At 36.4% G+C, this 13,703-nt stretch overlaps 3 protein-coding genes and 1 long non-coding RNA gene across 6 annotated transcripts; 3 read left to right on the forward strand and 1 right to left on the reverse strand.

Annotated features, from left to right (window-relative positions):
* The first annotated feature begins 2,281 nt into the window (after positions 1-2,281).
* On the forward strand, positions 2,282-5,386 carry AGL8 (AGAMOUS-like 8). Of its 2 annotated transcripts, none has more exons than XM_021954211.2 (8): positions 2,282-2,743; positions 3,693-3,771; positions 3,959-4,023; positions 4,127-4,226; positions 4,360-4,401; positions 4,499-4,540; positions 4,650-4,771; positions 4,898-5,386. In XM_021954211.2, the coding sequence occupies exons 1-8, from the start codon at positions 2,559-2,561 to the stop codon at positions 5,025-5,027; spliced, it is 765 nt and encodes a 254-aa protein (XP_021809903.1). In that variant the 5' UTR covers positions 2,282-2,558; the 3' UTR covers positions 5,028-5,386. The 2 variants fall into 2 exon arrangements, with proteins under 2 accessions (XP_021809903.1, XP_021809901.1); XM_021954209.2 differs by having other exon boundaries at positions 2,283-2,743; positions 4,895-5,386.
* An 842-nt stretch (positions 5,387-6,228) lies between these two features.
* On the forward strand, positions 6,229-7,969 carry LOC110753321 (uncharacterized). Its single transcript, XM_021954208.2, has 3 exons — positions 6,229-7,033; positions 7,147-7,232; positions 7,468-7,969. The coding sequence occupies exons 1-3, from the start codon at positions 6,601-6,603 to the stop codon at positions 7,756-7,758; spliced, it is 810 nt and encodes a 269-aa protein (XP_021809900.1). The 5' UTR covers positions 6,229-6,600; the 3' UTR covers positions 7,759-7,969.
* A 290-nt stretch (positions 7,970-8,259) lies between these two features.
* ER-ANT1 (endoplasmic reticulum-adenine nucleotide transporter 1) lies at positions 8,260-11,466 on the reverse strand. 2 transcript variants are annotated; one of them, XM_021954205.2, is made up of 5 exons: positions 11,097-11,466; positions 10,926-11,028; positions 10,505-10,799; positions 9,364-9,735; positions 8,260-9,132 (listed from the first exon to the last, which is right to left on the reverse strand). In XM_021954205.2, the coding sequence occupies exons 3-5, from the start codon at positions 10,760-10,762 to the stop codon at positions 8,821-8,823; spliced, it is 942 nt and encodes a 313-aa protein (XP_021809897.1). In that variant the 5' UTR covers positions 10,763-10,799; positions 10,926-11,028; positions 11,097-11,466; the 3' UTR covers positions 8,260-8,820. The 2 variants fall into 2 exon arrangements, with proteins under 2 accessions (XP_021809897.1, XP_021809898.1); XM_021954206.2 differs by lacking the exon at positions 10,926-11,028.
* Positions 11,467-11,590: 124 nt separating this feature from the next.
* On the forward strand, positions 11,591-13,515 carry LOC110753326 (uncharacterized). The gene is made up of 3 exons (XR_002526123.2): positions 11,591-11,910; positions 12,718-12,950; positions 13,098-13,515. It is a non-coding gene; the product is annotated as an uncharacterized LOC110753326 (long non-coding RNA).
* The last annotated feature ends 188 nt before the right edge of the window (positions 13,516-13,703 follow it).

Below are 13,703 nucleotides of genomic sequence, written 5' to 3' on the forward strand. Positions count from 1 at the left end.
AGGACTGAACCCCAACAATCAATACTCGAGGCATTAATTCCCCTTTTTCGGGGAATGAAGTTTGAGTAGTTAATAAATTTTGTGTTGTTTAGACGGGCTAATAAATAAGTACGGTTGTTGTTGTTTAAGCGCGTGAACGATTATAGATGTCATTAATTAGGTTTCATATACTTTTAACTTGTGGAAAACAGATAACAAGATGCCTATACATCTAGTAATAGTAATAGTAATGTTGGTGATGAAAAAAAGTCAAAATTTATGCCAAGCAAATTTCATTAATATTATATATATATATATATATATAGAATCTCTCTCTCTTTTTCGTTTTGGTTTGAACTTTGATAGGCAAGAGACTCTTGTCACTTTCAAAATGTTAAATGAATGTCACGCATGGTGAGTTTTAATCCCAAACTGATTATGACCGTACGTGGTGGACAGATGCATCCATCTTTAGATAGATATTTCGCTGTTGTTGTTTCTTCCAGTCAACTAGTCAACTGATGGGTTGTAAAAGTGGCATACTTTAATCGCATTCGAGAAACATTATCATTGACTAACTTGGCCTTGTTCCACCAAATACGGTAATTAATTCAATTTAGAAATTCATTTAAACATATTATTTTCCATGAAACAAATCTATTATATTTCATTTCAATATATAATCATCGTGCTTGGAATTAAAAATAATTTCATATTAACTACTTGTTTTGTCCCACTTCATAATCTCATTTTATATTGATTAACTAATCTCATCATCTACATCATTATACACTCAAAAGTTAATCATTTATATTCCAACATAGAGAAAAAAAAAACAAAACAAAAGGTTCATAAATCCCAATATTATGATATCCAACTTAGACATGAGAAAAGCGAGGGAAATAAAAAAAATTCATAAAGCTTAAGTTAAAAAAGAGAGAAAGATAGAAAAAAGGTTAAATTTGTATGAATTTTTAGTGCATATATCATAAACTAACCTAGAAGATTTAAGGAAGAGAAGTAGAAGAGAGATTAAAAAGTTTAATGGTTATTTATTATAGGGTAAATATCCTAAACTAATATAATATATCATAATAACATATATTATATATATAATATAAAACTAGAATAGGTAGAAGATGAATGAGGGCTTGGGACCACACTAGTCCCTTAATGGCTCCGCCCCTCTGCTCAAAAGGAAAAGTGTCTTATAGTGCCTTCCCTTGCCTTGCCTACATATGAATGAATTTTTCATTCGAATCTTGACAGGACAGGGAAAAGAAAAGGTTTCAAAAGGAAAAGTGTCTAATCTTGCCTTGCCTACAGATGAATGAATTTTTCATTTGAATCTTAACTTTTTACTTTGATTTATGTAATCACAATTATACTTATGAATACGTATTAGGTGTCGAAAAGTGTGATAAACATATATCCCGGGTTAAAGTGATTAGTGAAAATGCTCTCAAAGAAAATGATTACAGAAAAGCATAAACCAGATGATAAGAGATAAGAGAAGTGTCTCAAATCAACGTACGATGTCTGCTAATATAAAGATTAAAACATATATAGGAGCCAATCCTATTAGGACAACTAAGCCATGGGGTGATAATAAACGATAAAAAATCATCATCATGATGACGCTGTGGTACTTACTTTGTTGGGATTGGCATGATAAGCAATTTTTAATTTGGTGTGGAGAAAAGCAAGATAACATATTCTAAGTGAAGATTAAAGTAATTTTTACTTAATTCAATTTTTTGAGCTACAAACCCTTTTGCAACATGCCCGAATTCAAATACTGAATGAAATAACTTTAGGGTTATATCATTAAAGATTAATTGTGAGAAATTAATTAATGAGGTGATAATTAAGGTTAAATTGAGTGAGAGGGATCTAATTCAGTCCAATCCAATTCAATTCAACATATTTATGTTATTTTGTCGGAACATTAAATTTGTTGTCATAAATTAGACTGAGTGACTGTGACAGTGGCGCATACAGACACATTAAGCAGTAAAAAGTAAGCTGTGAGAAGATGCATAAGATTAGTAATAATTATGAGAGTGAACCCAAAAGGCAAAGTAAAAATAGAAACAGAGAAAGATCCCCCTTGAAAGCCGTACACATCACTTTTCATTTTGATTAATGTTTTTTGTGTAGGATTTGGAAATATTTGGGTTCTGGCCAATCCCAAGTCGACAACCATCCTGACCAAACCACTCTGGTTTTCCAATACTACCTATCTCACGTTTCAGCGGTTTTGTAATTTATATATTTATATATCTACTATATCATATAAATACAGAAACAACGGCAGTCAGAGAGAGAGAGAGAGAGCAGACGACACCTATCTACTAGAAGAAAGAGAGAGAAGAAGCATATAGCGCATCCCTTTCCTTCTTTCTTTCTTTCTTCGTTTCTCTCCCATTTTCTGGGTGGGGTTTTGGTTTCTGCAAGCAAAGAGATCATCATCTGTTCATCAGCAGGAAGGAGAAGAAGGGCTAGGCTTATAGGATAATATTATTATTCGTTTATTATCATAAAATTAAAAAGAGAAATTAATACTAGTAGTATATATTATGGGGAGGGGAAGGGTGCAGCTGAAGAGGATTGAAAACAAGATCAACAGGCAGGTGACCTTCTCAAAGAGAAGGGCTGGGTTGCTGAAGAAAGCCCAAGAGATTTCTGTGCTTTGTGATGCTGAGGTTGCTTTGATTGTCTTCTCCACCAAAGGCAAGCTCTTTGAGTACTCCACTGACTCCTGGTAATATATACCTCCACTTCCTTCCTCCTATCTATATATATATTATTCATTTAATAAGTATCTATTATTTATTTTTGTGTCTGTGTCTTTTTTAGGGTATTTCTTTCTTTTTGTTCATCGAAATTTATTACCCAATTCTACCAGTACGTTTCATTTGTTCATGCATTAGTTTTTTTGTTTCGACTCATTATTAGATCCATGGGCTTTTGAGAATACATGTTTCATGAGTGAGTATCTTTTCTGGGGATTTTCTTCCTCTATATTTAATTAGATTTCATGCAAATACCAGATGTTGGTTGAGGGAGAGAGAGAGAGAGAGAGTAAATATGGGACGGTCAACCTGTTCATCCATGTAAAACAAAAACGGAAAGAAAAATTGTTCATCGCAATTAACATTAACATATTGTTAAACCCCAACTAATTTGCATCCTTAATTCGTACTTAGGAATTCTAAGTTGCCGTGCCAAGAAGGCGGGCTTCCACTTTGTGAAACGTACAGCAGCTGGAATATCCCTAATTTCCCTTTCTTCTTTTAAGTTATTAATATATAATTTATATATAGGGGTCTATAAGAAAAATATCTACATATAGGGTGGGTCTGTCGTCTGTTTGTGTCTTCCAAACTTTATGTAGGCTCAAGTTCATATCTTTTTTTAGTATATATTGAGGAGGGAATTAACCTCCTCTATCAATTCCATTATAGGATATGTGAGCTCAGATTTTAATTCACTCTCACAACACAAGGTTTTTGTGCTATATATATATATATATATATGACGGTTCACCTCAAATTAATGATTTTAGCGTACTGTCTCCTGACTGTTATTTGTCTCATCTTTTTGTATGATGATATAGAAATCTACCATCTTGAATGGAGTTTGGTTTATAGGAACTATGTAGGAGTAGTTACTGGTAGATTATTTCTGAATGAATTTGTTAATTATAACAGCATGGAAAGGATCCTGGAAAGGTACGAAAGATACTCATATTCAGAGAAGCAGCTTCTTGCAAATGATCATGAATCAACTGTACGTATGCACTTCTGGCTTTCCCTTTGATTTCAAAGCCAAAAATATCATCACCATGAATTTGGCATCCATTGCAATTTGCGTCATTCCCTTATAGACGAATCGGGAATTGACGAGCTAGGATCACTTTTCTTGGGTTCTTTTCTTTTAAATACTTCATTTGATGCCATACATTTATATATATTAGGGAAGCTGGACTCTGGAACATGCGAAGCTCAAGGCTAGGGTGGAGGTTTTACAAAGAAATCACAGGCACCAAACACCCATACATCTTTAATTTCTTTCTAATTAATAAAGAGCTAGCAGTAGTAATTGTATACTAGCTAGTTTTCATTAATTCTTTATTAATTTGCAGTCATTTTATGGGAGAAGATCTCCAATCCTTAAGTCTGAAAGAGCTTCAGAATTTGGAGCAACAGCTTGATTCTGCACTGAAGCACATAAGGTCAAGAAAGGTAAAACTACCAATGAACAACCCAGAAGGTTTCGGTAGAGTAGATTGAACTTGTTTTCTCTTTTCTCTCATTTTCTCTTTTGAAGAAAGAAAAAGGGTAGCGAATTTGACTATGAATCTTTCATCACATACAGAACCAGGTTATGTACGAATCGATTTCAGAGCTGCAAAAGAAGGTAAGCCTGAGAAGACGTTCTATGCACGAAATTAGAAGCATGTTTTTGTTCCAGTATTAACTGTGGAATATTGCCTGTGTTAATTTGATCATGACAGGATAAGGCATTGCAGGAGCAAAACAACTTGCTGGCAAAGAAGGTATAACAATGTAATTATATATGTTTAGAAATTTGTTATTAATTTCGTAATTTTCATTTCTCATCATGCATGGCTAGCTTGAATTGTGTATTAAGCCATAATTAACCAGGTAAAGGAGAAGGAGAAAGCACTAGCTCCACAGGCACAGTCATGGGAGCAGCAAGTGCAGAACCAGGGCTTGGACTGCTCCTCCACCCTTCTACCAGAGGCATTGCAGTCCTTGAATTTCGGGTTAGCCTCACTCTCTCTCTAAAAGACTGAATTAAGAATATTAATTGAATACCAATGCTGATTGATTACAAGGTAGGTCAAGTTTATTTAATCATTGACATGTGCAATATTTGATATTTGCAGCAGCGGTTCAAATTACCAGGGAATTAGAAGTGATGGATCCGGTGGAGATCATGAGGATGTAAATGAGACCCCGACAGCAAATCGACCTAATACGCTCCTGCCCCCATGGATGCTCCGCCACCTTAATGAATAGAAGAATTCATGATATCCAAACTATTCTAAGTTTATAACCAAGTACACATAATTTATATATATAATTAATGTCTATATACATGTATTATATATGTATGTATGCATGTATACCTACGTAGAAATTAATTTATAATGTGGATTATGATGGAAGGAAGAGCCTCTAGATAGCTCAAAATTTGTGGTATGTTGGGGGCGGCTAGCTCAAATTAACTACTACCACCTCTTGTATTTATTTAGTATATTATAATTTTGCATTGAAGGTGGACGAAAGACTATATATTTTCAAATTAACTTGGGAATTAGACCAGTGTTGTTGATATACACAAGTAGCTATATATAGTCCTTTTTCTTTTTGTCCAATTTGGATTTGATTGATTATTGGTGCTCTCTTCTCTTCTACTTTGGTTTCTGCTGGTAGCTCTTGCGACAGTTGAATTCTGCTGGTATTGTTTGCCACAGATATGGTAGATATGCATGTAGTGGTTTGGAGCAACTGCTCCCCTTGAAAAGGTCTTGGGTTCGAGTTATAGCATCTTTGATAAATTGATATTATGGCCATATCTTTTCTTTTTTGTTTTTTGTTTTTTGTTTTTAGATATATATGGGTTGTGTTTTCTTTTAGCAATGTTGTTCCATAGTGCCACAATGCTGCATGCCCCTGTGATGTATGTGTAGATTAGGCATGGCGATAATATCAATTAATCATGCACAGAAACGGGCGGTATCCATCAAATCAATATTTAGCGTAGAATTGTGAAGACATGAAAAATCAATTAGTAATGCTAATAACATGTATCACCGTATTGTTGAACACTTGAAAAACCCAGTGCCATGCCAGTCTACAAGTTTAATACTACTACATAAATTTAAACCGAAACGTAATTAGCAAATCTTACTTACTACACAATACAGATACATCCTAAATATTTTTTATTCTTTTTTTCACGATTCCTTGTTTGTCTATTTTTCTTAACTCAGTTTCCAGCTCAATATTCACGCGGCTGAAGAATAGATTCCTTAATTACCATATATAATTCAATGTATGTAGTGTGAATGATTTCATATCCAGGTGGAAACTTGCCCAATCTAGTGTGAATGATATCATAGGGAGTTGAGAAAACCATTCCTAATACAAACAAATTAATAGAGATATAATAATGCAGATAGCTACCTCGTCTGCCTTGCACTTGATTAGCTAATGATGAAGTTGACTTTTAACATCCTAATTCATAATGGTTTGTGGTTTCTCCTTCTGTTAGCTAGTAATTAGTATTTGCTGATTTATTAATTAATTAATCATCTCCACACCACACCACACGGATGCTTGCTTGTCACTAAATTTGGCACGATTGGCCGGCGACAATTCTTTCTTCTATAAGTTGTCACTAGCTATAGCTCTCTCTTCTCTCTCCTCTCTCTTTGGGAAATTAGTCAAGCAACCTCAGTTACATGTATCATGTGTGGGAACTACAAATTACAAATTATCATGGGAAGCACGTTCAAGAAGTGGCCTACCACATTGAAAAACAAAGCAAATAAACAAAATAGGGAATCAATGCCCTTTAGAAAAACAAATGGTTCCACCTAGTTCGTCTGGTTGCCGCCTTATTCTTTGTATATATATGTATGTACAGCCAGCCAGTTTTGCCACCAAAACCAATATTGTCAACAAAATGAGTAGAAAATATGCAAGATTGTGTGGTGGCCGTCCCACTCTTTGTCTTCCGATCCATTCTCTGTCTCTTCGATCGAAACACACCTCCAGACGAAGTTCTGGTTCGATCAAAACTGATCATAACAGCACAGAATTCTTGAACAATAGCAGCGGCAAGGATGATTTCAGTGCTGACAATTTGAAAAGAGGGTCGTCTGAAGTTGGGAATAAGATAATGGTTGTGGTGGATCCAAGCCTTGAAGCTAAGGGTGCTCTTGAATGGGCCCTGTCACACGCTGTACAAACCCAGGACACCATTGTACTTGTTCATGTAGCTAAGCCCTCCAAACAAGGTCAGAAACTGACATTAATTCTTTCTTCTTAGTCATTTATAATTATCTTGTTGCTTGCAGTAATATTAATATTTATGAGCCTAATATGGTAAAGTGCTACTATTGGTTTGCAGGTGCAGAGTCAGATGGGAAGATCAATTTGAGGGCTTTTGAACTTCTTCACTCTATGAAAAATGTGTGTCAAAGGAGAAGGCCTGGGGTAAGTGTATCAAATTGCTTCTTTTCCATAAATTTTGTTCTGGATCAGAGAAAAACTATAAAGATATGAGTCTACATCAACTTTACTACAGGAGATCAATCTTTTTGTTAAGCAACTTGTAGCAATAATTTTGTTAATGTGCGATGTCAACTGTGCATTATGAAGCAAATGTGAAAGGGTTCCATTATCTTTGAACTATGACTTTCGTATTAACCAATGACTATTGAATATAAAGGTGGAAGTGAAGGTAGCATTGCTTGAAGGGAAAGAAAAGGGACCAATAATAGTGGAAGAAGCAAAGAGACAAAGGGTGTCCCTGCTCGTTCTTGGCCAAAAAAGAAAGAGGTCAATGTGGTGGCAACTCATCAAGAGGTGGACAAGGAGCAGATCCTCCGGCGAGGTAACTGTCGAATACTGCATCCAAAATGCTGCTTGCATGACGATTGCCGTGAGGAGGAAGAGCAAGAAACTTGGAGGCTACTTGATCACCACTAAGCTTCACAAGAATTTCTGGCTTCTGGCTTGATTTGAAATAAAAAAAAGACGCTTTTATTTATTGGGCTCCGTTTTGTTAGATAAGTTAAGCAATGTAGAATCTGTGTTTTTGGTATTGTGGTGTGATGGGGTTGTGCAGACAAGTTAAAAAAGCACTTCTCTGCCCATACAAGACATGGTTGTGGTGACTGGAATGCCTGTAAAAACTGGATGTCAAGAAAAGCTTTTGACTTTAAACTTCATGGAGTGCATGATTAAATTGGTATTTTCTGCAGCTTCTGAGAAGTCTCATCTTTGGCAAAACTTAGAGGCTACCATGGTACATTGCGTTGACACTAATTTGTAATAGAAAATTAGGGTATAATTTAAGCAAGCCAAGGTTGAAGATTTGAAGGATCTTTTAAAGAATGTAAGATAAGGTATCGTAAATTAGATAAATGACAAGAAGTGTGTGGAATGTAATTGACTTTGCATTATAGGTGTGGAGTCAACGAATAGTGGTTGACACCAACGAATTGTGAAGACAAAGACGGAGGGAAATCATAATCTTTATACATTTTGGATACAAATTGGAACATTCGTTTTCTGGTTGTGCCTTTTTGAATGAAATAAAGAAAAACATCCTTTGAGAGTTGAGGCTAAACATAAATTGGAAGTCACAAACAGCTTTTCTGTATCCTATCTTCATCAGTACCATGTCCTGCGTGAATGTGGTACCTATACACTAAAACTGCAATCTTATCACTGCCGATGCAAATAATTGAATATAAATTTATTCGACTGTACAGAGGGAAGCCTTCGATTTTCTTTAGGCATTCCAGGAAACATCGATCGGCAGCCTTCCTTACCTTGTCGTGCCATTTTCCTCTTCACCTCTTTCTTCTTAAATTCTGAATAAAATCTTTGTATGAATCAACTGAAGAGTTAACACTAGTATACAAATCTCATATCCTGACATTTACTTCAGATCTCTTTTTCGTGGCTCAAAAGAATAACCATGTCCATGTGCCACGCCTGGCCTCTCACTTCAAAACTCTATGAAGCTGCTCAAAAGAATAACCATGTCGTCGATCAGTGTGCCAAGTCCGGACTTTCACTTCAAAACTCTTTGATGTGGCTCAATAGAATAACCCTGTCTATATGCAATTCGGTGCAGCTGATCATATCCTGCAAGTACCCCAGCCCCAGCAACCCCTAGAAGCATATTTGCAGTAACTCCTCGGAACAGCGCTGTGAAACCCTCAAGGTAAACAATCTCATGAAATGCATGTATGGCGTTGCGATACTTCGATGGTTGTCCTGATGTAAGCATCATTCTGCGCCGAAGGGTATCAAATGGATAGGCACAGACCCCAGAGACTGTTGTAACACTCCAACCAAGCAAGAAACTAGCAAAAAAATTCCCCTGTAGAAATTCAAATGATTTCAACTTTGAGGCTTGGTATCATTTAAGGGTTTTCATGGAGATGCTAGAGGAGGGGGGCACTATAGTATGTCTCCTACATATCCATGCAGATGTTATCAATGTACTAATCAAGAATGAATGCTTCGGTCATACATACGAAAATACACTCCCCTTTGAATTGTACAGATAATATTGAACATATATATTTTTTTCAGAAATGGAGATGCTTACCTCCAACGACCCAACCAAAACAATAGGCTTCATGGTGTCATAAATCCCAAAGTACATGCCTCGATACAGTGTAATCCCAATAATTGAAACCCCAAAACCTCGATAGAGACCCGCTATTCCATCACTTGACAAGGTTTTACTATAAACATCTAGAATCCCTCTGAACTGGCGCTGACCATTAACTGCAGACCCCCTTGCATCAGTGCCTAGCCGTGTTCGTGCATAGTCCAGGTGATACAGAAATAATGAAGTGGTTGCTCCAGCAGCACTTCCTGAAGCCACATTTCCTGCAAAGTACTTTATGTATCCATCTTTCTCTTTTGAGCAGCCAAAAATGCTTTTGAAGTAACCTTTAAATGCAAAGTTGAAGGCCTACATATATTCCAAAATATGTTTGGTGATAACATTTGGTAGGACTGCAAAATGCAAATCAAAACATGACATGCAGTTGATAGCATACAAACAATTTCAAGTTTCAAGCGACAATGTAGAATGATCAAATCTCCACTATGTTATGTGACTCCTAGGGATGCAATTAAGAAAATGGGGGGAGTTCTCCATAATTAAGATGGTAAAGCAAATTTTGATGAATTAGTGGACTTTCCATCCAACACATGAATTGCTAAGATAAATGTTTATAACATCCTGTTTTGTTAGCTCGTAAGTGAAGAAAAATCCAGAGTATATATTCACAAGACAAATCTAAGGTCTACGGAGAACCAATTTGCGATCTATTGTTAAGATGGAGAACCAAATTGCAAACTGTTGAGAACATGGAGAGTTAGAAACATTATGAAATTTAATGAGCAATTCCAATTGTTCCTTCTTCCCCTAAACTGAGCTGATATCCGAATCAACCATTTCACTGAAAGTAGCAGCAATTTGACAAGGGAAGAAACGCCTTCAAAAGTTAAGATACATCCTGATATTCACTTGCTTTGAGAGAAATACTAAACCAATACAAACAAGGCACAAGCAAGAAGAGTGTTTGAAATAGCATCTCATTCCAGCAGACAGACTAATAATTAATAAATCGATAATTTCATTACATAAATCCAAATACACTAAAAAATCAGCTTAAGGTTTGTAAAAGAAAGAAAGTTTTCATATTCAATGGGAGACTAGAAAGTAAATGAAGTACCTGAGTAGGAAAATATCGAATAACATTAGCCTGGTTGCCTCTCCAAAAGGACAAGACGCCTTCCTCTCTAAAGACCCTTTTAAAGCAATCACCAACACCCATATAAGGTCTCTTAAGCTGTCCTCTTTTTATCATCTCTCCTTGATTCTGCAAAAGAAGCTTCACTCTCTCAATGGGTGCTGCTGCACTCTTTGATACCAATGCTGCCATTCCTCCCATTACAAAATCTGCAGAAAACTTCTCAGATTTTTTTGTCATTGCCAACCTCTATCTCTCTCTCTTGGTCTCTTCAGCCCTGAAGAATCCAAGCAAAAGCAGAACAAGGTATCTGAGTAAAATGGGTGAAAAATGAAGTCTTTTAAGAATCCCAAATACATATTGATACAAGAAGCTGATTTACGTACAAACATACAAAACATACCCTGTTTCTTCCATTGATGTGCATATAGCAAGTTAGCAACCCAATAAACGAACAATGCCCAATCATATTCCATTGAAAAGCATATCAATTTGGTTGTCAAAAGCTGTTGTGAATATTAATATTATGCAACAAATTGAGAAATGGGTTTACAAATGAAAAAAGATAACATACCTTAAATTTTTAGAGAGATGGAAGTCACTTTTTGGCGACGGATAATGGGGCACACTCTCCCACCACCCGAATTAAGACGCAGGCTTTTTCTCAGAATTAAAATTAACAAATTCAATGAAACCGCAGTTCGCCGTCGATGACATCGTCGATCGAATGGGACTCTGGTTCCGGAGGAGTTTTGGATCGTTGGATGTGGGAAAAAAACCAAACTGAAAAAGTTAAAAAATTAGGTTGTGTTTGGTATGCCCGTTGGCACCCGAGGACCCAAACTAAACAAAAATACAATTTTGTCAAACGCGGCCTAAAACTAAAAATTTGCAAGATCTTCGGATGGACAACCAGGATGCGATGAGCTATGAAGAGTAGAAATGAAATCGTAAAAAGATAATAATGCCCTTATTTCTCTTTGTAATGTAGTAGGGCAGAAACGGCATTATCTATTTTTCATGTTCGCGAATTGACCCCAAAGTATTTTGTCTTTGTTTGAACATAATTTACCAATTTTGCAGTTGAGGACACTCAGAAACACGCTTCACAGTCACACGGCGCGGTCTTCTTCTGTTCTTCGCCACCCAACTCACTTCAATGGCGGAGGACCCAGCAAGCAAGCAACCCCTTGTTCACCATCATCACTAGTACTAGCAACATTATTGGCAAGGCGAAATTGAAAGGCATGCTTCTTCAGCCGAAATTGAATCATTTTCTTAACGAAATCGGTTTTTTATCGGGTTTTGGCGGAGTATTTCAAGCACTCTGCATTCGTCCACATCTGGATTCGCATTCTACTGATACATGTCGACGGCGATTGGAACTGGTTAGAACTTAAAAGATATTTGCTTTGCATATGAATATGATGTTTTTGTTTTGAATTTGAATTTGAACTCAACTGTTTGCTTTCTTTGTGATATATTATTGTTAGATGTTATGAAAACAAAGATACCCAAATAAAAGATAGGGACTTTGTAGAAAAATGGCAACAAGTTTCATTCATCTTAGTTAATTGTTTGAATAGATTTGTTGTTAATACCAATTCTCCCCTATTTGCTGGCCATTGGAGGTTGGGACTCTTCATTCAAGCTCCTGTCTTCATCAGCTTTTTCTTCGTCCTAACATCTCTCTCTTAACATCTTCCAACTGATCAAGCGTGTCTGATTTTAGATGTGTTCTTTGGATCATGTCTCAAATAGCTTTGTCTTTGTCTTCGTCTTCGTCTTTGCTTGGCAGATAACGAACATGGCAGAGGAAGTGCCATGTTTTACAAGTAGTTTATATCTGACATTCTATTCTTACTGGTTTCTTCTTACAATACAAGGGATACTTCCATGACTGAAATAGTGTGTCAAATGCATATTGAACACCCTGAAATCTTTCCTCTTATTTATAGCAGAGTGAGATTTTTTGGCAGGTTTAGATCCACATAGGCTTTTGCTTTCATTAAGTTTGGTTATGTCTAAAGATATGGGAAAACATAGCAATTTTGAAAGCACGGGACCAGTTGCATCCGATATTCAATACTGGACCTCATAGTCTGTCAAGTTGTAGGTGGTTTGGTACATTTAATATCTAGTTTGTTCGAAAATGTTTAATTTCTTATTTGCTTATTTTCTGTGTCATTTTCCAGCTCCTTTTTTGGATATCGGAAGACAGATTCGGAGGGGGTTGGGGAGGCTGCAATCAGATAGGGTCAGGAACTCTGTTAAACCAACTTAAGAATTAAATTATTTACGTTTGTTCTTTAGTGCAAGCAATCTGCAAGAAGGTGTGGAAGGGAAATCCTATTGCTACCACCATGAAAAATGTTTCAAGAGGTCTTGCTGCTCTTACTGTTCCATTTACCATGAGCTTTCCAAAAAGGTAGTTTTGCTAATTCTTATTGGCTTCTGCTATTTATGTTTATTCTATTCTCTTTGAACTTCTCTCCAGTCATTTCTGTAATAGATGTCATGCGCAGTTCGAAGCCAATGGCTTAGGGGTCTAATGGCACCTCCTCTTTAATAACAGGGCAAAGGCAAAGATGTCAATTTGAGGATAAATATTTCTCTATCCCCGTTCATTGCCCCATACTCTCTATCTCTCTTCTATTTTGATAAGTGACATGAGGATAGAGATGAAGAGAGGGGCAATGAAACCGGAATGGAAGTTGTTCTCAAATTTGAGGGGAGGTCTACATTGAGCCCGGGTCAGCACCTCTATCTCCGAAGTTATTAGCTACCACGTTCGCTGGATGCTTCACCCTACTACAACAATACAACCACCACTGATTATGAGATGAGATACCCCTGATGTCAATTTGAAAAGTAACATCTGCATCACTTCCGATAATTGGAAGCTGCATTGTTCAATGTTGGGATAAACAGGCTGTTGTAGAACTTTTTTTTATCTGTTAATTTATATATAAATTTATTACTCAGATTTTATAGACCCCACAGATAACACACTTGTTAGTTAATTCCTCCCCCATGTGTATCTATCATATCACCTGTGATTTCAAGTCTTGAGGATGGGAAACCAGCAGATCGCATGTCCCCACTTCACTTAAAAGAATCATTTTCCCAAAACAATTGCCTTTTTGATTCAGTATGTAATCTAAATCTGAAAAACGAAACA

Source organism: Prunus avium, chromosome 5 (genome assembly GCF_965620075.1).
Source record: "Prunus avium chromosome 5, drPruAviu1.hap1.1, whole genome shotgun sequence".
Taxonomy (NCBI): Eukaryota; Viridiplantae; Streptophyta; class Magnoliopsida; order Rosales; family Rosaceae; genus Prunus; species Prunus avium.